At 56.1% G+C, this 22761-nt stretch overlaps 1 protein-coding gene across 2 annotated transcripts in view; it reads left to right on the top strand.

Annotated features, from left to right (window-relative positions):
• The window catches only part of Brf1 (BRF1 RNA polymerase III transcription initiation factor subunit), a 54655-nt gene that overhangs the window by 28377 nt on the left and 3517 nt on the right, over positions 1 to 22761 (top strand). The window contains exons 6-15 of one of the 2 annotated variants that reach the window (XM_047534287.1): positions 5813 to 5962; positions 11777 to 11870; positions 12747 to 12873; positions 13415 to 13454; positions 13542 to 13634; positions 17465 to 17731; positions 19039 to 19097; positions 19844 to 19925; positions 20025 to 20080; positions 20739 to 20995. In XM_047534287.1, the coding sequence (XP_047390243.1) occupies positions 5813 to 5962; positions 11777 to 11870; positions 12747 to 12873; positions 13415 to 13454; positions 13542 to 13634; positions 17465 to 17731; positions 19039 to 19097; positions 19844 to 19925; positions 20025 to 20080; positions 20739 to 20995 (1225 nt within the window). Of the gene's footprint in view, positions 1 to 5812; positions 5963 to 11776; positions 11871 to 12746; positions 12874 to 13414; positions 13455 to 13541; positions 13635 to 17464; positions 17732 to 19035; positions 19098 to 19843; positions 19926 to 20024; positions 20081 to 20738; positions 20996 to 22761 lie in introns of both variants that reach the window. The other variant, XM_047534278.1, reaches the window with a different exon arrangement.

The following is a 22761-nucleotide window of genomic DNA, read 5'->3' as shown; positions in this document are numbered from 1 at the left end:
TATTGTCTTCGTTTGCATTTCTATAATTATGAGTACAGTTGAGCATGGTTTTGTGTTTATTGCCCATTTGCATTTTGTTCTGTATTTTGTTTTTGTGCTTTACCAGTTTTTTAAATAGATTGTCAGTAGTGTTTTACTTTGTTTGAACATGCTCAGTAATTTAGACTGAGCAGACTGGAAGTAACCACTCACTGATGGCCCTTTCCACTCTGCCCTGGGTGCTTTGTGTAGGGAGGAGGCAGAACTGTCATTCTCCTTGTGGGAACAGGCACAGAGGAGTTAGGAATGTGCTCAGGATCCCTCAACAAGTGGTGGGAAGCAGGGTTGGTCTTAGGCGCCCCCTGCTGGGGACTGTCCTACCCTCTGGGACTGTCCCCTGTGATCCCGCCCTTGCCTAGTGTGGTTCCAGCTGGCAGTGCTCAGCAGGTGTCAGCAGGCCCAGCGTGAGTCTCCAGCACCCTCCATGCTGCTTGTTGGTAGCTTTGTACCGAGCCTCAGTGGTTGGTGACACCTGGCACACCCAGGCCACAGAATGGAGCACGTTTTCTGTTTCTTCCGTGGTTATCTGTCTGTCTGAGTGTTCGGCCTCCTCAATTGGGAGAACATTCTTTTCAGAAGTTAGCTCCCATAGTCCTAACAAAGGCCTACCCAGAATGCAAGTCAGGATGAAAAAGACCAACAACCCAGTACTTAAAAATGGGCAGAGATGTGAACAGACACCCAAAAGGAAGTGAGCCGGTGGCAGTGCACACATGGTGAGTTGGCAGGGGTGACACCACTGAGTCCCCCAGGTGGGAACTCAGAAGACTGAGAATGCCAAGTGTTAGGAGGACAGTTGGGTGTTAGCATCCAGGCCTTACTCTGCTGGCCATGTGTAACTCGTACAGCTGGTGTTTTGGAAAGCTGCTTCAGAAAATCCCAAGAGAAAGAGTACACGTGCCCACCTTGGATACAGAAGCCACAGCAGCATCTCACAACGTCAGAAAGCCCACTCAGTGTTGTGCTGGCCACTGTGTCAGTGGTTCTGTCCCAACCATCCATTCTCAGGAAATGATAAAAAATACGAATGACCAGAATGGAGACAGTCCTCATGTCTAGCAACAGAAAGGGTGAAGGAATTGTGGTATGTTCATGCAGTGGACACAGTGGGAATGAGCTGTGGCAGACACACCACTCCTGAGCAGACAGCCGCCTGGGGGTGGACAGCATCCTGACCAGAGGGTAATAGGAATGTCAACATCTGAAAACTCATATTTCAGTAAAAAAGTCATCCCTTCCAGCTCGAGTCTTAAATGTGTTAATGGTATGCATGGTATTTACTTGATTTCTAAAAATCTCTACCTTGGTATTCAGTCCTTTTATAGTCCTTTTATAATTCCTAAACATGTTTCTTGATTACACTTGGTGGAGATTGTATGTTGTTCATTGATCCTTGTAAAGTAGATTTACTTATTCTTTATTGTAATCAAACACATTTGCTCCCAACTTTTTAAGTTTTTGCAGTGCTAAATCCATGGCCATGGCTGGGCTGTGGCTCAGGGGGGGAGCACTCGCCTAGCATAAGTGAGGCCCTGGGTTCCATCCTCAGCACCACATATAAATAAGAAAGGTATTGTGTCCACCTACAACTAAAATAAAATATTTTTAAAAAATCAGTCAATCCATGGCCATGTGCATGGTAGGCAGGCACTTCACCTTGAGCTCGATACCCGCAGGCCTCTTCCCTAGGCAGCATGGTATCCTTAGCTCTGAGCACATGGTCGCACAGCACCTCATAGAACGTACTCACCTTGCATGGTGAAACCCTGTTGAACAAATCCACCCATTTCCCCACCTCCCAGCTCCAGGGGACCACCGCTCTGCTATCTGTCTCTGTGATGACTCTAGGGACTGCGTGTAAATGGGATTATACAGTATTTGTCTTTTTGTGTCTGGCGTACTCCACTGAGCCTAATATCCTGAAAGTCCATCCAGTGTTGTAATGTGTCTTTCCTTCCACTGTAAGGCTGAGTGATACTCTGCAGTGATTTACGCATTCATCCACTGATGAACTCTTGGCTGCTTCCGTGTTTGAACTATCGTTTTGTATCGCTGCGACAGTGGGAGTGCAAATGTCCCTTGGAGACCCTGCTTTCAGTTTTGGGTTTCTACCCAGAAGTATAGTGCTAGGGCATATGGTAGGCACTGTACTTAGTTTTCGTTTCGTTTTCTGGTGCTAGGGATTGAACCCAAGGGTGCTTAGCCACTGAGCCACACCCCCGGCCCTTTTTATTTTTTATTTTGAAACAGGGCCTTGATAAGTTGCTGAGTCTGGCCTGGAACTTGCAACATTCTTGCCTCAGCCTTCCAGTCATTGGGATAATTGGGCTGCTGTGCCCAGCTGTGTTGTAAGGAAACGTCACAGTGGCTTCCTGCATGGCTGCACCGTTTTACATTCGCAGCAACAGTGTGCAGAGTTCCCAGGTTCTCTGCAGCCTTGCCAACACTTTCTACAGCCTTGCTTCTTGGTGGCGATCATGCTAAGGGTGTGAGGTGGCATCTTGTGGTTTTGGTTTGTCTTCCTGATGATAGTTTTGCGGAGCATCTTTCCATGTACTCCTTTTTGTGTTCTTTGTGTGTGTGTTTGTGGTCTGGGGATTGAACCCAGGGGTCCTCTCTACTGAGCTACATCCCAGCCCTTTTATTTTGAGACAGGGTCTCACTAAGTTGCTGAGAATGGTCTTGAACTTGGGATCCTCCTGCTTCAGCTGCTGGGGCTGCTGGGATCACAGGTGTGCCTTCCATAGACAGCCTGCACATCTTTGGTGAAGTGTCACCTCAAGTCCTTTGCCCATCTTCTGATCAGCTTGTTTTCCCTTGTTATCGAGGTATCCGAGTTCTTTCCACATTCTGGGTATTAAACCATGATCAAGTATGTGGTTTGCAAACATTTCTCTACCATTACGTACATCAGGCGAGATGCTCCTTTGCTTGGTGCAGAGACCTTTGCAGCTGAAGTAGTCCTGTTTGTCTGCTTCTGCTCTTATGGCCCTTGTTCTTGGTGCCATGTCCAAGAAATTGCTGCCAAGAACAGTGCCGCAGAACTTTTCCTGATATGTTCTTTTAGTGGTTTTATATTTTCAGGTTTTTTTGCTTAGATATTTAATTTGTTTTGTTTTCATTTTTTTTAAACAATGTAACTTAAAAAACATTTTTAACATGTTGATGGACCTTTATTTTATTCATTTATTTATAACTGCTGTGAATTGAACCCAGTGCCTCACACATGCTAGGCAAGCGCTTCACCCCAGCCCTTGGTTTCATTTTTGATTTTGCAGTGCTGGGTTGAACCCAGGGCCTCGTGCACACTAGACCAGCACTGTACTGAGCTGCATCCCCAGTCCTTTTAGTCTGTTTAGAGTTAGTCTTTGTACATGTTGTAAGTAAGGGTCTGTCTTCACTTTCTGCCTGTGGAAATCTAATTCTCCCTGCACCATGTTCAAGAGATCATCCTTCTTCCAAAGATCTTTTGACCATGAATGCAAGGGTTTATTTCTGGGCTCTCTGTTTTGTTCTATTAGTCTATGAGTTTGTCTTTCTGGTTTTATTTATTTGCTTTCTCTATTAGTTTTTTTCCTACTTTTTTTTGTTTGTTTTGGTGGTCTGGTGATTGGACCCAGGGGTTCTCTACCACAGAGCTACATCCACAGCAAGCCCTTTTTTATTTTTTATTTTGAGACAGGGTGTCACTGTGTCGTGCATGCTGGCCTGGAACTTGTGATCCTCCTGCCTCAGCCTCCGTAGTACCTGGAATTACAGGCCTGTGCCTCCATGCCCATCCCCTTTGCCTAGCTTTAGGGATTTACTCTGTTAATTTTTGGCTTCCTGTTATTTAACTGTGTGACTTACTTTCTTCTCTGTCTCCTCCTTATTCCTGGAAGCACCTAGGTCTGTCAGAGCCTGGAGGGTGGCCTGGCTTCCTGCTGGGGAGGGGCTGGTGCTCCTCTTGGTTTTGTGCAGGGTGGTCAGAGGCTTCTGCTCTGAACTGTATTAAATGTAGGTTTCTTTGTTCCTTAATACACGGCCATTGGTGTAACTGCTCCAGACTTTGGGGAAAGGATTGCTCTGTAGGTATGGAATTTAACCCTGGTTGCTATTGGAGTTCACGATGGTGTCTGGCTCCCTATTGGTCTTTGTCCCTGAGGCAGTCTCACGTTTGAGAGAGCTGTTATAGGCACCCGTGGTTGGGGTGGCTGTGAGGTTCGTTTCCAGTGGTGCTTGCTCACTATACTCTTCTCGCCCTGTGCCCAGGGACTTGTGACTGTCTTTCCCTCCCACAGTGCTCACCTCCGTCCCTTTCGACGCCCTCTTGCCTGTCACCCAGTTGGCTGGGCCAGCACGGCTGTCCGGGGGCCCCAACCCAACCTCTGCCCTTCATCTTTTTACAGTATTTTTTGGTGCCTTTTTATCTAAGCTGATGAGGGATTTAGTGGATGTCATGTGATTTACATCTAGGTTCGTTTTATCTCACGTGGTTTTCTTCCTTTTCTAGTTGAGGGTCCCATGCCCTACCTGGTGTCCTGACTTACTTGTCTTGAAATTTTTACTGTATTTCTTAAGCAGCATTTCAAGGATTAACATTGGAGTCCCACCCAGATCAGAATGAGATCTTTGGCACACCTCTGATCTCTAGTTCTGACGGCTTGTGTTATTGAAAACAGTTACAAATCTTGATTATTTTAAAGGGTCTCTCATTTTTCTCTGAATAATATCTTTTTAGCAACTATATTGCCAAAAATCAAAGAAAGAATACTGGGAATGGGCAGTAGCTGTGGACTCAACCTGAGTCCACCCTTGCTAGGTAGCCTCGTGGTCTCAGGAAGTCTGCATAGACTCTGCCCTTGGCTCCCACCCCTGTGAAAGGGGGTGGGGTGTCCACAGCTGCCTGAATCGGGTACCTGGGGAGGGCTGCTGGGATCCTGGGTCACAACCTGGTGATGGTCGCAGCTGCAGGCCGTCAGTGGGATGTGGTTTGGGTCCACTCCTGGGCTTGCGTTGCTTTTGCCTCAGCCTCCTGAGTAGATGGGAGGGCAGTGCGTCACTGTGCTCAGCTCCTTCCTGGTCTTTCTGTTGGCCGGTGATGGAGCTCCTTAGAGGACCTCGTGGGGCTTCAGGGACCAGAGTTCCGCTTTACATGGAAGAGAGCGGTGGCCTTGGGCACAGCTGTGCTCCTGTCTCCCTCCTCTGCCTGCTTGTCTCCACAATGGCCCTGCCCTCCTCTGCTGCCTGAGCAGCTCTGTCCCAGCCTCTCCTCCGCAGGCTCCGCCCTGTGACCTCTCTTCAACAAGGATTTGCTGGACAGCCTCCCCAGTGTGGTCCTTCAGTGCACTTAGATGTGCCCACGGGCCGACATCAGATGCCCTGGTTCTTCTCAGGCACCTATTGCCAGCTCCACTTCCGTGCCGGGCGCTAAGGAGACCCCCGCTGACCTGCCGCCAGCCTGTTCTCAGAGGCCATGTGTGCAGAGCCCACACCTGTCTGCTGGCTTCCCGTCTCCCTCTGAGCACCGGAGACCATCGGGGCGTGGCTGCACTGTGCATGGTCCAGAGCTCCCCCACCTGGCTGCGGGAGGGCAGCTGCTGTGCGCTCGGTACAGCGAACACAGGGCTCCCACTGAGGACCAGAGGCCGCATCTCAAGGGTGGGGTCTTGGGGAGTCCAAGAGCACAGGAGGTGGAAAACGGTCACTGTAGTGCAGGGACGCCACTCGCCCTGAGCTGCCCGTCCTGCCTGTCACTGACTGTGCGTGCACACTGAGGTTCTGTCTGCCTTAGACCCCTGCCTGTACATCCCACGCTTTGCTCACCTGCTGGAGTTCGGGGAGAAGAACCATGAGGTGTCCATGACAGCCTTGAGGCTCTTGCAGAGGATGAAGAGGGACTGGATGCACACAGGCCGGCGCCCCTCCGGCCTCTGTGGAGCAGGTACAGACTCTGGGCTGGCCACCTCGATCTTGCAGTCCCACTGGCTGGGCATGCAGACACCGTTGGCATCTCCTGTCCTTACCTGGTGTGCGTGTGTGAGTGTGTGTAGCCGGGGTTGGAGTGAGGGTCCCAGCACCAAGCCTGCAAGGCAAGTGCTGTCTGATGGAGCTACCCCCAGCCTCGGCCTTGTCCCTTGTGCACCGAGCCCACAGGTTGCAGATGTTGTTGCCAGAGTGAGCCTTGCCACAGGGTCCTCAGCCCTTAAGGACTTCCAGTAGCTTCCACGTTGCCCTCTTCACCTCCTGAGATAAGGGACAGGAACTCAGAGGCCAGACGCACTGCTGGACACCTTGGCCTTGACCCTGGGTTTTCCACTCAGGATGGATTGCTTGTGCTGTTGGTGGTCCTTGCTGCTGAGGGTGCCCCTGGGCAGTTGTCCTGTGAGTGCCTTGAGGCTGTGGCTGCTGCAGACAGTCCCAATGCTGGCTCTAGGTGCCAGGACAGGGTCGGACTGACGGGCCTGGGCCCAGGGTCCCCTGCCCAGGAGCCCTTGCTTGGCAGAGCCCTGTTCCTTCTCTAGCACCCGAACTTTTGTCTCCTCCTTAGAAGGCCAGGGGCCAGCTACTGCAATCAGCTGGTGTGGGCCTAACGCCAGAGACCAAAGTTGTACTGCAGATTGTGGGCCCCTGGGTCCACCACACCCTAGTTAACAGGCTGGCCAGCACCTGTGGTTGCCATACTGACCCTTCCCAGCCTGGGAATCACTGTGCCAGTCCTTACCCTTCCTAGCCTGGTGTCACTCTACCATCCTTACCCTTCCTAGCCTGGTGTCACTCTACCAGTCCTTACCCTTCCTAGACTGGTGTCACTGTGCCAGTCCTTACCCTTCCTAGCCTTGTGTCACTCTACCAGTCCTTACCCTTCCTAGCCTGGTGTCACTCTACCAGTCCTTACCCTTCCTAGCCTGGGTGTCACTCTGCCAGTCCTTACCCTTCCTAGCCTGGTGTCACTCTACCAGTCCTTACCCTTCCTAGCCTGGTGTCACTCTACCATCCTTACCCTTCCTAGCCTGGTGTCACTCTACCAGTCCTTACCCTTCCTAGACTGGTGTCACTCTACCATCCTTACCCTTCCTAGCCTGGTGTCACTCTACCAGTCCTTACCCTTCCTAGCCTGGTGTCACACTACCAGTCCTTACCCTTCCTAGCCTGGGTGTCACTCTACCAGTCCTTACCCTTCCTAGCCTGGTGTCACTGTGCCAGTCCTTACCCTTCCTATCCTGGTGTCACTCTACCATCCTTACCCTTCCTAGCCTGGTGTCACTCTACCAGTCCTTACCCTTCCTAGACTGGTGTCACTCTACCATCCTTACCCTTCCTAGCCTGGGTGTCACACTACCAGTCCTTACCCTTCCTATCCTGGTGTCACTCTACCATCCTTACCCTTCCTAGCCTGGGTGTCACTCTACCATCCTTACCCTTCGTAGCCTGGGTGTCACTCTACCAGTCCTTACCCTTCCTAGCCTGGGTGTCACTCTACCAGTCCTTACCCTTCCTAGCCTGGGTGTCACTCTGCCAGTCTTTACCCTTCCTAGCCTGGTGTCACTCTACCAGTCCTTACCCTTCCTAGCCTGGTTGTCACTCTGCCAGTCCTTACCCTTCCCAGCCTGGTGTCACTGTGCCAGTCCTTACCCTTCCTAGCCTGGTGTCACTGTGCCAGTCCTTACCCTTCCTAGCCTGGGTGTCACTCTACCAGTCCTTACCCTTCCTAGCCTGGGTGTCACTCTACCAGTCCTTACCCTTCCTAGCCTGGGTGTCACTCTACCAGTCCTTACCCTTCCTAGCCTGGGTGTCACTCTGCCAGTCTTTACCCTTCCTAGCCTGGTGTCATTCTACCAGTCCTTACCCTTCCGAGCCTGGTGTCACTGTGCCAGTCCTTACCCTTCCTAGCCTGGGTGTCACTCTACCAGTCCTTACCCTTCCGAGCCTGGTGTCACTGTGCCAGTCCTTACCCTTCCGAGCCTGGTGTCACTCTACCAGTCCTTACCCTTCCTAGCCTGGTGTCACTGTGCCAGTCCTTACCCTTCCCAGCCTAGTGTCACTCTACCAGTCCTTACCCTTCCTAGCCTGGTGTCATTCTACCAGTCCTTACCCTTCCTAGCCTGGTGTCACTCTACCAGTCCTTACCCTTCCTAGCCTGGTGTCACTGTGCCAGTCCTTACCCTTCCCAGCCTAGTGTCACTCTACCAGTCCTTACCCTTCCTAGCCTGGTGTCACTCTACCAGTCCTTACCCTTCCGAGCCTGGTGTCACTCTACCAGTCCTTACCCTTCCTAGCCTGGGTGTCACTCTGCCAGTCTTTACCCTTCCTAGCCTGGTGTCACTCTACCAGTCCTTACCCTTCCTAGCCTGGTGTCACTCTACCAGTCCTTACCCTTCCTAGCCTAGTGTCACTCTACCAGTCCTTACCCTTCCTAGCCTGGGTGTCACTCTGCCAGTCTTTACCCTTCCCAGCCTGGTGTCACTCTACCAGTCCTTACCCTTCCTAGCCTGGTGTCACTCTACCAGTCCTTACCCTTCCTAGCCTGGTGTCACTCTACCAGTCCTTACCCTTCCCAGCCTGGTGTCACTCTACCAGTCCTTACCCTTCCTAGCCTGGGTGTCACTCTGCCAGTCTTTACCCTTCCTAGCCTGGTGTCACTCTACCAGTCCTTACCCTTCCTAGCCTGGTGTCACTCTACCAGTCCTTACCCTTCCGAGCCTGGTGTCACTCTACCAGTCCTTACCCTTCCTAGCCTGGTGTCACTGTGCCAGTCCTTACCCTTCCTAGCCTGGTGTCACTCTACCAGTCCTTACCCTTCCTAGCCTGGTGTCACTCTACCAGTCCTTACCCTTCCTAGCCTGGTGTCACTCTACCAGTCCTTACCCTTCCTAGCCTGGTGTCACTCTACCAGTCCTTACCCTTCCTAGCCTGGTGTCACTCTACCAGTCCTTACCCTTCCTAGCCTGGTGTCACTCTACCAGTCCTTACCCTTCCTAGCCTGGTGTCACTGTGCCAGTCCTTACCCTTCCTAGCCTGGGTGTCACTCTGCCAGTCCTTACCCTTCCCAGCCTGGTGTCACTCTACCAGTCCTTACCCTTCCCAGCCTGGTGTCACTCTACCAGTCCTTACCCTTCCTAGCCTGGTGTCACTCTACCAGTCCTTACCCTTCCTAGCCTGGTGTCACTGTGCCAGTCCTTACCCTTCCTAGCCTGGGTGTCACTCTACCAGTCCTTACCCTTCCCAGCCTGGTGTCACTCTACCAGTCCTTACCCTTCCCAGCCTGGTGTCACTCTACCAGTCTTTACCCTTCCCAGCCTGGGTGTCACACTACCAGTCCTTACCCTTCCTAGCCTGGGTGTCACTCTGCCAGTCCTTACCCTTCCTAGCCTGGTGTCATTCTACCAGTCCTTACCCTTCCTAGCCTTGTGTCACTCTGCCAGTCCTTACCCTTCCTAGCCTGGGTGTCACTCTACCAGTCCTTACCCTTCCTAGCCTGGGTGTCACTCTGCCAGTCCTTACCCTTCCCAGCCTGGTGTCACTCTGCCAGTCCTTACCCTTCCTAGCCTGGGTGTCACTCTGCCAGTCTTTACCCTTCCTAGCCTGGTGTCACTGTACCAGTCCTTACCCTTCCTAGCCTGGTGTCATTCTACCAGTCCTTACCCTTCCTAGCCTGGTGTCACTGTGCCAGTCCTTACCCTTCCCAGCCTGGTGTCACTCTGCCAGTCCTTACCCTTCCTAGCCTGGGTGTCACTCTGCCAGTCTTTACCCTTCCTAGCCTGGTGTCACTCTACCAGTCCTTACCCTTCCCAGCCTGGTGTCACTCTACCAGTCTTTACCCTTCCCAGCCTGGGTGTCACACTACCAGTCCTTACCCTTCCTAGCCTGGGTGTCACTCTGCCAGTCCTTACCCTTCCTAGCCTGGTGTCATTCTACCAGTCCTTACCCTTCCTAGCCTTGTGTCACTCTGCCAGTCCTTACCCTTCCTAGACTGGGTGTCACTCTACCAGTCCTTACCCTTCCTAGCCTGGGTGTCACTCTGCCAGTCCTTACCCTTCCCAGCCTGGTGTCACTCTGCCAGTCCTTACCCTTCCTAGCCTGGGTGTCACTCTGCCAGTCTTTACCCTTCCTAGCCTGGTGTCACTGTACCAGTCCTTACCCTTCCTAGCCTGGTGTCATTCTACCAGTCCTTACCCTTCCTAGCCTGGTGTCACTCTACCTGTCCTTACCCTTCCTAGCTTGGGTGTCACACTACCAGTCCTTACCCTTCCTAGCCTGGTGTCACTGTACCAGTCCTTACCCTTCCTAGCCTGGTGTCACTCTACCAGTCCTTACCCTTCCGAGCCTGGTGTCACTCTGCCAGTCCTTACCCTTCCTAGCCTGGGTGTCACTCTGCCAGTCTTTACCCTTCCTAGCCTGGTGTCACTGTACCAGTCCTTACCCTTCCTAGCCTGGTGTCATTCTACCAGTCCTTACCCTTCCTAGCCTGGTGTCACTCTACCTGTCCTTACCCTTCCTAGCCTGGGTGTCACTCTACCAGTCCTTACCCTTCCTAGCTTGGGTGTCACTCTACCAGTCCTTACCCTTCCTAGCTTGGTGTCATTCTACCAGTCCTTACCCTTCCTAGCCTGGTTGTCACTGTGCCCGTCCTTACCCTTCCTAGCCTGGTGTCACTCTACCAGTCCTTACCCTTCCTAGCTTGGGTGTCACTCTACCAGTCCTTACCCTTCCTAGCTTGGTGTCACACTACCCGTCCTTACCCTTCCTAGCCTGGTTGTCACTGTGCCAGTCCTTACCCTTCCTAGCCTTGTGTCACTCTACCAGTCCTTACCCTTCCTAGCCTGGTGTCACTCTACCAGTCCTTACCCTTCCTAGCCTGGTGTCACTGTGCCAGTCCTTACCCTTCCTAGCCTGGTTGTCACTGTGCCCGTCCTTACCCTTCCTAGCCTGGTGTCACTCTACCATCCTTACCCTTCCTAGCCTGGTGTCACTCTACCAGTCCTTACCCTTCCTAGCCTGGTTGTCACTCTACCAGTCCTTACCCTTCCTAGCCTGGTGTCACTCTACCAGTCCTTACCCTTCCCAGCCTGGGTGTCACTCTACCATCCTTACCCTTCCTAGCTTGTTGTCACACTACACGTCCTTACCCTTCCTAGCCTGGTTGTCACTGTGCCAGTCCTTACCCTTCCTAGCCTGGTTGTCACTGTGCCAGTCCTTACCCTTCCTAGCCTGGTGTCACTCTACCAGTCCTTATCCTTCCCAGCCTGGGTGTCAGTCTACCAGTCCTTACCCTTCCTAGTCTGGTGTCACTCTACCAGTCCTTACCCTTCCTAGCCTGGTGTCACTGTGCCAGTCATTACCCTTCCTAGCCTGGCTTTCACTCTACCAGTTTTTACCCTTCCTAGCCTGGGTGTCACTGTTCCAGTCCTTACCCTGGGAATTCTGAGCATTTCACATACAAGCCATCTCCAAGTCAGCTCATTGTCAATATTTCTATTTTAATCCTTGCTTTTAACAGTGGCATGTGATACAGTCACAATCCAGAATGAGGTAGGAACTCTCACTGCCCAGGAGTTCCCTGCATAGCACGAGGGAATGTGGGACCTGCCCTGCTCCCTTGCTTAACTGGAGGAGCCATGTCAGGGGTGTGTGTTACTGCCTTTGCTGTGCTCTTGCCTGGAGTCACCTGTCCCTGCCCCAGGCAACAGCAGACGACCTTTGTTTTCTAAGCTCCCAATCCGGCTGAGTTTTCTGAGGCCCTCTTTTTCTATTTTAGCACTCCTGGTTGCAGCCAGAATGCATGATTTCAGGAGAACCGTCAAAGAAGTCATCAGTGTGGTCAAAGTGTGTGAATCCACGCTACGGAAGAGGTAGGCTCTTCAGTGGGAGCTGGGCTGCCTGTTGGAGCTGCTGCTGCCCTCTGGGGTCTCCCTCCTCGGTGGAGCACCGTCTTCAGTCCCAGAATCTGCTAGGTGAAGTCTCGCTGGAGCTTGGTTTGCAGAGGGGCCCTGTCTTTCGCCCCAGTCCTCAGTCGAGTTCAAGCGAAGCGTGGTTTGTGGAGGTGCCCTGAGTCACAGGTGCCAGGCAGAGAAGCTGCTCTGGTCTTCCTGTTCAGGGTGGTCTGTTCTGTCCCAAGTGCCTGCAAGGCATCTCCTTGTAGGAAGTCAAAAGCCACCCCGTTATTCACCCCGTGACACATCCAGCAGGTGGTGTGGGCAGGGGCCTCGCACTTCTGCGATGGTGGTGTTGAGGCTGCTCACAGCTCTGGCCTTGATGCTCGCAGGCACGAAACTGCTGCTGTGTGTATCACAAGTCTCACACTCTTGATGCTGTGCTTCGGGTGAGATAATCCCCACAGCAATTTCCAGAAGCAGGGGAAATCATCTCGCCTCAAGTAGTCAACTTCTAATTCTCTTCAAAAACTACTTTGTTGAATGTTTTGAAGATGGTAGAAAATGTGTAAGAGTTAAGCATTAGCTGGCAATGGAAGTGCAGCATCCTACCTGAGACCCTGGGCACATGGAGACTCTGACCCAGTGCCCCTTCTTGCTCAGGACCTGGGGCGTATGTATGGCAGCGACGAGGGCGCCCCGGCCTTCTCTCAGGAACCTGGGGGGGACTTGGACGCTGTGGCCGGGGACTGGCCTGTGCATGTGGCAGTGCAACCAGGGCCTGTGGCAGCTCTTCTGTAGACTGAGTTTCAAATGGGCCTGCAGAGCATCGGCCATGTCACCTCCCTGTTCCAGGCTCACGGAATTTGAAGACACCCCTACCAGTCAGCTGACCATCGACGAGTTTATGAAGATCGACTTGGAGGAAGAATGTGACCCCCCCTCTTATACAGCGGGACAGAGGAAGCTGCGCATGAAGCAGGTAGCTTAGCCCTGCTGCTTCCCACAGCGCTGGGGCCTGGAGAGCATGTGCACTCTGCCTGCTCCTCTGCTGATTGGCCAGACACCTGTGTGGCTGTCTAGCTGCACTTGGTCTGCGACCTGGAGAGGCTCACTCTGCAGCATGTTCCTGTGCGCAGAGCCTCCCTCAGCTGGGCTTTGGGGCTGCGTCCACAGTAATGCCTGGAGCGCACCAGAGCCTGAGGCAACACCTGCGACAGACCTCGCCATCCTGGACCTTCCGTGCCTTTTTTTTTCCTGCGCCAGGCTAGGCGTGGGGATGGGTGTGAGCACAGGCGGCTGAGCCTGGCAGTGTGCAGTGGGCGCACCTGCCTGGAGGCAGACCTGACCCCTCCCATTGGGCCTGGCTTCGGCAGGCCCCGTTCCCAGTCGCCAGGAGGGCTGTGTCTTTCGGGGCCAGCTGTAATGTGATTCTGCCCTCCCCCCTGGGGTTGGCACCATGAGGCGGTTCCCCTGGCCTGGTGGCCAGCGAGGCTCACCAGCATTTGACTCTTCTCTTTCAGCTTGAACAGGTCCTATCAAAAAAACTGGAGGAAGTTGAAGGTAACTGTTCAGACTTCCCATGCATGTTTCAGCTTTGTTGGAAAAAATGCCTTGTGTTTACCTTTTGCTTGTAATTAACTCCTGTAGGTGAAATATCCAGTTACCAGGATGCCATTGAGATTGAACTAGAAAATAGCCGGCCAAAGGCAAAGGGGGCACTCGCCAACCTGTCAAAAGATGGTGAGTCCCGCCCTCTCTCCTTTTTCCGGAAGACTCCAGGCTGACACTCTGAAGACTTCTTCCTGTTGCTGACCCTGGATCCCACTCCTCCTGCTACCCCTTCCGCGGCCATGTGGTCCTTCTCCCACCAAAGGCTGCTGGTCCCCTGGTCCTGACACTGCTAGTGCCAGCTGCTTTCTAGACTCCCGTCAGCAGCCCCGTGCCCCAGCAGTTCCTCCCTGCCAGCCTCCTGCTCCTGCGCCTCAGCTACCCTGCAGCCCCTCAGGTCATTGTTCTCTCTCTTGGCACAGCAGTGCCTCCGAGAGGGACTTGGCCCTGCTGGGTGGCCCAGCCCTGCACCTGCCTCCCGGCTCCTCCCTGCTACCCACTCGGGCCTCGCATGCTTTGCTAAAGACTGACTGGGGCATGGTTGCTGTTTGGTGCCTGCCCCCTCCTGCCATGCCCTGTCCCTCCGGTCTCCTGCGTCGGGGGCCGTCCAGAGCTGCCTCGGTGTTCGTGTTGCTAGGTGGGCCCCTCTCCCAGGCCGGGCAGAGGTGGAGGAGTACTCGGCTGCCCTCCGCATCGTCTGGTCCTCAGTGGGTCTTGCAGTGCCTTTTGTCCCCATGCTGCCTTCTGTGCCTTGGGCTGGGGCTTGTGGTGTCCCTTGCGCCAGCAAGGCCAGGTCTCTGTACTCTTGTGGATCTCTGCTTGTTGAAGCCAGCACCACGCGTGGCTTGGAGACTACCTTGCCAGGTGTGTGGGGTCCGGGAGGAAGGTCCCCGGTGTGCGAGCTCCACTTTGTCATGAGCCTCCTGAGAGCAGGCATCTCTTCCCTCTGGCCCTCTGCTCCATGTGACATCTTCATCCAGGCCTTCTGTCCCTCTGGCTGCCCTCAGTGGCCTCCCTCCCATTTCCATGAGTGCACGCTGCTTACAAACAGTGCCCACTTCTGGGTGCTTGCTTTGTGCTGCTCTGTGATAGGAATTCTGTAGTTGCTTTTAGTTGTTTTCCAGTTACCGTTGGGTTTTCTAAGTAGTCAATCTCATCGAAACCTACACGCAGCAGTCCTTCTGCTGTTCTTTACTAGTATTTCTTTCTCGTATCTGGTCTGTCACCTGGCCCTGCAGCACCTTGCTGAATCTCGGTGGCAGGAGCAGGCCTGTCCCTGCCCCAGCTTCACGGACCAGGGTGTATGCTTCCAGCAGGGTTCTGTCTTACCCATCATGCCGAGGGGATGGCCACCCGTGAGCCTCCGTGTTCCTATCTGGGGGCATCGCAGGTTGGTGGAAGCTGTTTCTCTGTGATGGCGATGCCTCCCCTTCCTGGTCCCTGGCGCACTGCTTGGCTGTGGTGGTCACCATGTGAGCCTCCCAGGGCTCCCGCCGCGGTGCTCGCGGAGTCGGGCACAGCCGTGTCTTTGTCCCCAGGTTTTCTTTCGCCACTTCCTACTCCACCCCGTGTTCCGCGTGCTTTCCTGGAGCCGGCCTTTGCGTGCTTCCGGGTGCACTGCCTGTGCGCCGTGCTGTGGCTGCTGCCGTTACCCCTTCCTTCCTTCCAGCTGCCCCGCACTGCCCTGTCCACCCACTGCTGACTGGCCTACTATGGTCTGGGGATGCTGCGGGCTTCCCAGCTCGGGCAGCTTGTTCTGGAGCGTGGAGGGAGCTTCCGAGGCCTGGGGTGGGCGTCCTCCGGCCTTGGTGTGACGGCTGTTTTCCTGGAACCTTAGCCAGGCGTGTTGCTGCTGCAGTGTCCTTGGTGCAGGGTCCAGGCACGTGGCAGCCGTAGTCAGGAGGGAGGCAGGCACCGACATCCTGGCTGGGAAGCCAGCTGACCCTGTGTGTGGTCATGCACCCTTGAGCTACCTGGGCCTCTGGGCTGGGCCTCACTGTCATCTGCTGGGTGTCCTCTCACACACAGAGGTGACCACTGCTTGCTGCTGCTGCTGTGACACGTCTTCTGCCCATGGCACCTGGCCCTGCCCAGGTTGGAGGCCAGTCCTGGGGGCCATGGTCACTCTGTCCCGCTTGTCCTTCTCTGCCACTCTGCCCACCTGGGGGTCTCTCTTAAGCCGTGGAGACCTGGTGTGACTGTTGGCTCCAACCTGCGGGGCCTGTTTTCTGCTGACAGTGGGTAACCCTTTCCACGTGCTGCTCTCTGAACGTGGTCTGGGTTTCTGCTCCTGTGTTTTCTTTACGTAGTGTCTCCATTTCTCCTTCTTGGGCAGCGTCTGATCACTTTGCCTGATAAAAAGGCATGTTCCTCTCCACCTTGCCACAGCTGTTTGCTTCCTGCGGGGCACGGTGGGAGGCCGGTGAGGCTAGAGAGGGAGCACCGGGGTCCTGAGTCAGGCCGTGCGGGACTGTGGTTTCTACTGGTCGAAGGGGCCTGAGAGCAGAGGTGGTGGGGACAGGGGTGAGGGGTCCTCCTGCGATGTGCGGTGCAGCTGTGGCTCTCAGCGCACACCCAGGCGCCCTAACACAGGCGATTTCAGGGAGATGCTGCGGGGCAGGCGGAGGCGTGACGGGGACACCGCAGCTGCACGTTCAGTGCTTAGCCGTTGGCCTTCAAGCCCCAACACCTGCACAGGTTGAGGCTGCAGCGTGGGCATGTCACTGACGCAGCAGAGCAGGAGTGTCCCCAGGCCTTGCCAGCAGCTCCCCTCCCCCGCAGGCCACCGGCCGCTCAGCCACCAGCTTACTCGGGTTTTCTAGACTTACCCTCAAGTCTTTCACATACGTAGGGACCCTCTTTTTTTCCCCTCTCGCTTTTTCCCTTTAGTGTGATCTGCTGAGTGATCCGCTGAATCTGTTCTTTTTTGTGTGGAGTAATAGGCGTGGACGTACTGAGGGTATTCGTTCATCTGTCTGTTGAAGGACTCTTGGGTCATTTTCTGTTCTGGACCATTAAAAAATAAAGCTCTTGGGCTGCGGCTGGGACCACGCCTGGAACTCCAGCGACTTGGGAGACTGTTCTCTTGAAATGGAAAGGGGTGAGGGTGTAGCTCGGTGGTGAGCACCCCTGGGTCCAGTCCCAGCACTAAGAGAACAAGACCACACCACCATGACCAGCCATGTGAACACGCATCAGTTGGTGTGGACATTGCTGTCCTGTCGTGGGCAAGGGGCACATGGCTGTCTGTGTGGCAGGCCCAGTCTGAGTCTCTGGGAAGTGGCCAGCGCTGTCCCTAGCGCTGCACTGTGGCTCACCCAGCAGCAGTGTGTGCGGGCTTCAGGGACTGTCTCCCTGACACCGGTGTCTTGTCTGGTCAGCGTCGCGTCCTAGTTGTGCTGACGGGCGCTTTGGTGTTGTGGCAGCTCCCTCTAGCTCAGCTTGTGTCCTGCTGCTGTCACCCTGACCCCCAGGCCCTGCCTGCTGGAACCCCATCTTGCTCCTGTGCCTGCTTCTCGCTCAGACTGTGCTTTTCGTGGCACTTGGGACTCTGTGCCTGGACATGCTGCCTGTGTCCTTGCGGCGGCTCTGTGGAGAGGCCTGTGGGTGTCTTGCCTGGCGGTGTCTTTCAGAGGACAGACGCCTCATGCTTCCGGCCCACTTCTGAGGCGGTTTTCCCCGAACACGGTCGAGGGCGGTGGTTGTTTTTCTGAAACGTTCTGCTGTGGGTGCTCACTGTGGGCCCGCAGCCCATTTCCAGTGAGCTTTTTTGCATGAAGTGCTGACACATGGGCATCCCAGGCACTGTTTGCTGGCAGGACCCTGCTTCCTCTGTTTCAGAAAAAGGCATGTTTTTGGGTGTTTGTTTTCTCGGTTGTCCTAACCACTTGGCAAAAGTGTCACAGAAGGGGGCTCTCTGGCTTTTGCCTGGCTGACAGGTTGCATGTGGCTCGTGTCCCTAGGCTCTGTTGAGGACACCGCATCCAGCCTGCTTGGTGAGGAGGACGTCGAGGATGAGGAGCTGGAGGCCGCGGCCAGCCACATGAACCAGGACTTCTACAGGGAGCTCCTGGGTGGTGGCAGCGGCAGTGCAGAGGCCGCAGAGAACCCTGAGGGGGGCGGCAGGGCCCTGGCCTTGGAGTCACTCCTTGGCCCCCTGCCCACAGCGGCCAGCCTGGGCATCTCAGATTCCATCCGCGAGTGTATCTCTGCCCCGGGCCGGGACCCCGGTGAGTGCCCTGGGGGGATGGAGGGTTTCCAGTCCGTCTGCCCCTTCCATGGAGCGAGTGAGAAGCCTCCTTGGTCTGTCGGGGAGGAGCAGTATTCCAGAAGGGTGGGCTCGGGAGGGGCGCTGCCAGCCTGTGGGCCGGACCATGGGGGTCAGTGGCCTGAGGGGAGGAGTTGGGCGTGTGCTGACCCCCACAGCCTAGCCAGCCCCGTGGCCATCTCTGCCACCCTCCCTCGGCCGCAGCCTCCCTGCCCCATGACCAGGGGCCTGGCTTGAATGGCTGCCATGTGACAAGAAGGGTGTTGGCAGGGGCCGGTGTCGCCCACCCCTCCTGTCTTGTTTTCATGGTGGTAAAGCCCCGCCTGGGTGGTGGGCTTCACTGTCACCAGCATTGCCTGTTGAGTGTGAGCAGGACAGTGATGAGGCACCCGAGCCCTCTGCCCAGGGCTCCTGGTCCCTGTGGCTCCTTCCCCTTCCATTCTGTAAAACGTCTGCACAGTCGGCTGTGAGGAGGGACTGGGGTGCTGGTAGCCTGGGAGGGCTGGCTGGTGCCGGCCCCATTCTCTGCAGGACACCACTCAGTCAGGAGGTGTTGACTGCATGACCCTGGGCTGGGGTACAGAAGGACTCTGTAGCAGGGACGGCATGTGAGGGAGCCCGGGCAGGTCATAGCACCAGGCAGAGGGCATGTACAAAGGCCCTGAGGCAGCTGGCGCTCATGATCTAGAGCAATTAGAGACTGTTCTAATGGAGCGAGGGAGCAAGGGAGCAGACCAGACCAGAGGCCTGAAGGGCTGGCCTGAGCACCGAGAGCACCTCACATGGCTGACGGAGTGGCCGGAGTGACAGCCTCCTCGGGGGATGCTGGGCAAGGGACTGACTGCCAGGTGGTATAGACTGCCTTGACCATGCTGGACTCATGTGTCTGTCCTCAGTCCTGCTGACCCAGCTAAGGGGCACCAGCATGCCCAGCCCACCTCCTGGCCACACTTACACCCAGCCTTCCTCCTAGCAGTGCCCCACTTGGTCCTGGTGCTGGGCAGAGACCGGTGTCTCCATCAGAAGCATTCCTCTGACACCACAATGCGGACTTGCTGTGCAGCCTCGGGTGTCCTTCTTTCCTAGTTAGCACCTGACGTGAGCACCTTCCCTGTAGCACTTAGACAGGATGGATGCGCAAGGGCTGTGGCCTCCGGAACAAAGAGGTGGGGCTCCGAGAGGCTCCTTGGTCAGGCCCCGAGTCCCAGACCAGCCCAGGTCGTGTCTTGCCACCCTGAGGGAAACTGACATGACGCTTCCCTCTAGAAGATACCTCGGGGGACGGTGAGCTGGACCTCAGCGGCATTGATGACCTGGAGATCGACAGAGTGAGCCTCTGCTCCCCTGGGCAGCCAGGGGCTGGTGGGTTCTGTGGGAGGCCGAGGCGCGGTTGGGCCCAGGGCCTAGGACATGCCGCCTGCCTTTCCCTGGGCATCCTTAGACACTCCCTGGTGGAGGGTGCTCTCAGGCAGTGCCCAGGCCCAAGGTCCTGCCCCCAGACTCCCTGCTCCCCTCCTGCTCCAGCCTCCGTCACCACATGCCCTCCTTCTGGAAACCAAGGCCCTGAGCTCTGCCTCTGTGCCCGGCTGCCTGGTCATCCTGTTGGGTAGCCTCCAGTCCAGGAGGGCCCCTGGGTGCACGCATGTCGTACACCTCCCATCCTAAACCCCGGACCTGGGCGTGTGCACCACTCTGATGTGTACCACTCAGTGGTACCCATCCTTGATATTTCCCCCGATACTGTTGCCACGTGGTACCTGAGACTGTCCATTTGTTCCTGTATTGGGGTTGTACACTCTCAGCTCGGTCCCTTCCTGGGTCCTGGGGCCTGCACTCTGGAGCCAGCAGGGCTATAGACCTTAAAGTCTGGGAGCCTTGGACCCTGCTTCATGGCCAGTGTGTGGTTTTGGAAAGGGCAGAGGAATGACAGATGACGTCCATGCTGAGTAGAGCCCACTGTGTGCTCCCTCCCCGTGACGATGCAAACCCACAAAGGGAAGTGTGCTCCTTGCAAGAGATCCTGGAGTGCTCTCAGTGTGGGGCCGCAGCTGAGTCCCTTCACTGCTCTGCGCAGTACATCCTGAACGAGTCAGAGGCCCGAGTGAAGGCTGAGCTGTGGATGCGGGAGAATGCCGAGTACCTGCAAGAGCAGCGGGGTAAGCGCCCCCTGCCCACCTGCCCCCTGCCCGCCTGCCCCCTGCCTGCCTGTCAGGCCCTGGGCCTCACTGATGCCAGCCACTCTATTTGGCTTGTAGAGAAAGAAGCGAGGATAGCCAAGGAGAAGGAGCTCGGCATCTACAAGGAGCACAAGGTAGGCCCCCAAGCAAGCCTAGGACCCAAGGCTTCTGTTGAAGAAACACCTCCATGGGCATGGCCTCCTCGGCACGGGCCCAGGGCCCAGGGCGGGCAGCGGCAGCTGGGTGCCAGTGTGCTCTGTGTCCACCACACTTGCTGGTCTTTGGCTCCACTGTGGGTGGACGGGCCACTCAGCTTTGGGGTGAGGTCCCTAGAGCACTGCCCCTTGTCGAGGACATCTCTTTCCTTTGATGCCCTGGGAGGTCTGACTGATGCCCTGCGTGCTGGCTGCTGTGGTGACGTGGCTCCGCTGCTCCCTCAGGGCTCGGCAATGGCTCTGCCTCCACTTGGTGACTTTGGAAGGGGTTCAGCCTCTTGAGTGTCTGAGCAAGAGAGAGGATGTGAGTCCAGGCTCTTGCTGGCCAGACTCAACTCCTCGGGACCCAGAGGACGGGGAGAGGACCCCTGGAGCTCGGGTTGGGAAGTGGGGGCCACTGGGCCCCTGTGTTCTGCTGGGCACTTCCCTTTTCCTCCAGAAGGGGCGACCACCGCAGGGAGGGCCGGGTGGCAGGGGCATGGGCTGGGCGTGCCCAAGCATCCCGGGGTCATAGGACAGGACAGCAGGATGCAGGACAGCAACCCACAGGAGGCGTCACTTTCCTGTTTCACTCAAGCCCAAGAAGTCTTGCAAACGGCGGGAGCCGATCCAGGCCAGCACAGCGGGGGAGGCCATTGAGAAGATGCTGGAGCAGAAGAAGATCTCCAGCAAGATCAACTACAGCGTGCTTCGGGACCTCAACAGCAAGGGCGGGGGCAGCCCGCAGAGGGAAGGGACCCGGCCCGCAGAGAGGGCCAGCTCCAGGAGGCTGTCGAGGAGGAGAACCCCAGCCAGCAGGAACGGGGCCGACCCTGGGGCCTGTGTGGGCAAGAGGTACCCTCCTGTCCCTTGGGACTGCAGCGTGCCAGCCCAGGCCACAGGAGGGCCCCGGAGCTGCAGCTGTCCTGCTGTGTGCCGGGAACTGGCGTGCTGCCTCCTGCTGCCGGGGGCACTGTCCCGGCCCCCTTGCCTGTGGGTCCTGAGCCCAGCAGGCACCGCAGCGTCAAGGTCTGTGCTGTCTGGGCTGCACGTGGTCCCACCATGCAGGGGTCTCCTGACAAGGAGGCAGGCGGGTCCAGTGCAGCCGTGTCTGCTGCTCCGGGCCTCCTCGTGGGTTGCCTCTGCCCTGTCTCTGCTCCTCTTAATGGTGCTCTTGAGGAGGAATGGAGTCTGAAGGTGCTTCCTCCCCTCCCCTCTTCCTGCCTACTACATGCCTTCTCTCTTGCTGGTGAAGCATTTCTGTTTACCCGTCCATTCGTTTGACAGCTTCTGGGATTGATATCGTGTCCAGAAAGGCCTCTTCTGTGTCCACATTGTGAGGAAATCTCTTTTGGGGTTTATTTTTTGTGTCCTAAGTTTCTGATCCATCTGGAGCTTATTTGGACTCAAGGATGGGGGTGCGGCCCATGAGACTGGGTGGCTGGCTGTGATGGAGGCGCTCTCCCAGGGCCCTTCCCAGTGTTGGCTGGCTGTTGGCCCTGTGGGTACCAGCGGCCTTCCTCAGCACATGCTTACCCAGCTGGGGTTCTGCTGTGCATTGCCAGGTGGTATTTGGTGGGCCCACCTCAGAAGGTTGTGCCTTGTGGCCTGTTTATTTTTTTCTAGAACTGCAAAGCAGATGTCTGGACCTGGCCTTTTCCTGCTGGCAATGTGACCATTTTGTTGGGGATGTTCTATGGTCTCTGTCTCCCCCAGCTGGGGAGTCCCAGGCCCACGCTTGTGTCTCCTGACATGGCTCCTGCTGTTGCTGCATGCCGGAAACCTCCCAAGCCTCTGGTGCCCCCAGCAGCCTCATTGGTCTATAGATTAGAGGGGCTTTCCATGGCCTCCAAGTCCCAGGTGCAGCTCCGACCCCCGCCAGGCTGGTGTCTCTGCATGGCAGGAGCTTCTTGAATTTTCTCAGCGACCTTTCAGCTTCTCAGTGTGGTTATGTGATCGCTCACCTTCAGGTCGCCAGGCATCGAGTCTTGAGCATGGCTTCCCAGTGTGGCCCTCTGCAAGTGCAGCAGGCTGGGACTGGGTGGGGACAGAGGCGGAGGCCCAGGCCTGTCCTCATTGCCACTCTCTCTGGCCTCAACTTTGGTCTCCTGTCTTGTTGCTGTTGCTTCAACAGTGCTGGAGATTGAACAGCTGCAGCTGGGCAGCAGGGGTACAGAGAGGCTGTGGGCCCTGCCTGAGCCTCCCACAAGCTGGGCCAGGCCTGTGGGTACCAGGGAGAGACCTGTTCTAGTGCGTGATTCCTGCGCCAGTTGCAAGCTGTCTGACACTGGCTTGAGGGGCCCCAGGTCCCTGTGCACTCGCTGCTTCCTGAGTGTCCAGGACCAGAGTGAATGAGTATCTAATGTCCACACCTGCCTGCACCCCTACCCACTAGTGGCTGCACAGCTCAGGCAGCTCTCACAGGGCAGGGAGGATGCCACAGGCCCTGGGGGTGCCAGTGCATCAGCCCATGGCGCTCTGCCCTCCATGCTCAGCATTGAGGAGAGAGTTCACCACTCTGGCTGAGGGCTGGGCCAGGGGCTGCAGGGCTGCAGCAGCTGCACATGGGGCCCTGCTTCCTGCCAAGTGTTGGCCCCCATGCCCACCAGCACTGGCCTCAC

The sequence above is a fragment of the Sciurus carolinensis genome, chromosome 2 (genome assembly GCF_902686445.1).
Source record: "Sciurus carolinensis chromosome 2, mSciCar1.2, whole genome shotgun sequence".
Lineage (NCBI taxonomy): Eukaryota > Metazoa > Chordata > Mammalia > Rodentia > Sciuridae > Sciurus > Sciurus carolinensis.
This window is presented reverse-complemented; position numbering and strand designations above follow the sequence as displayed.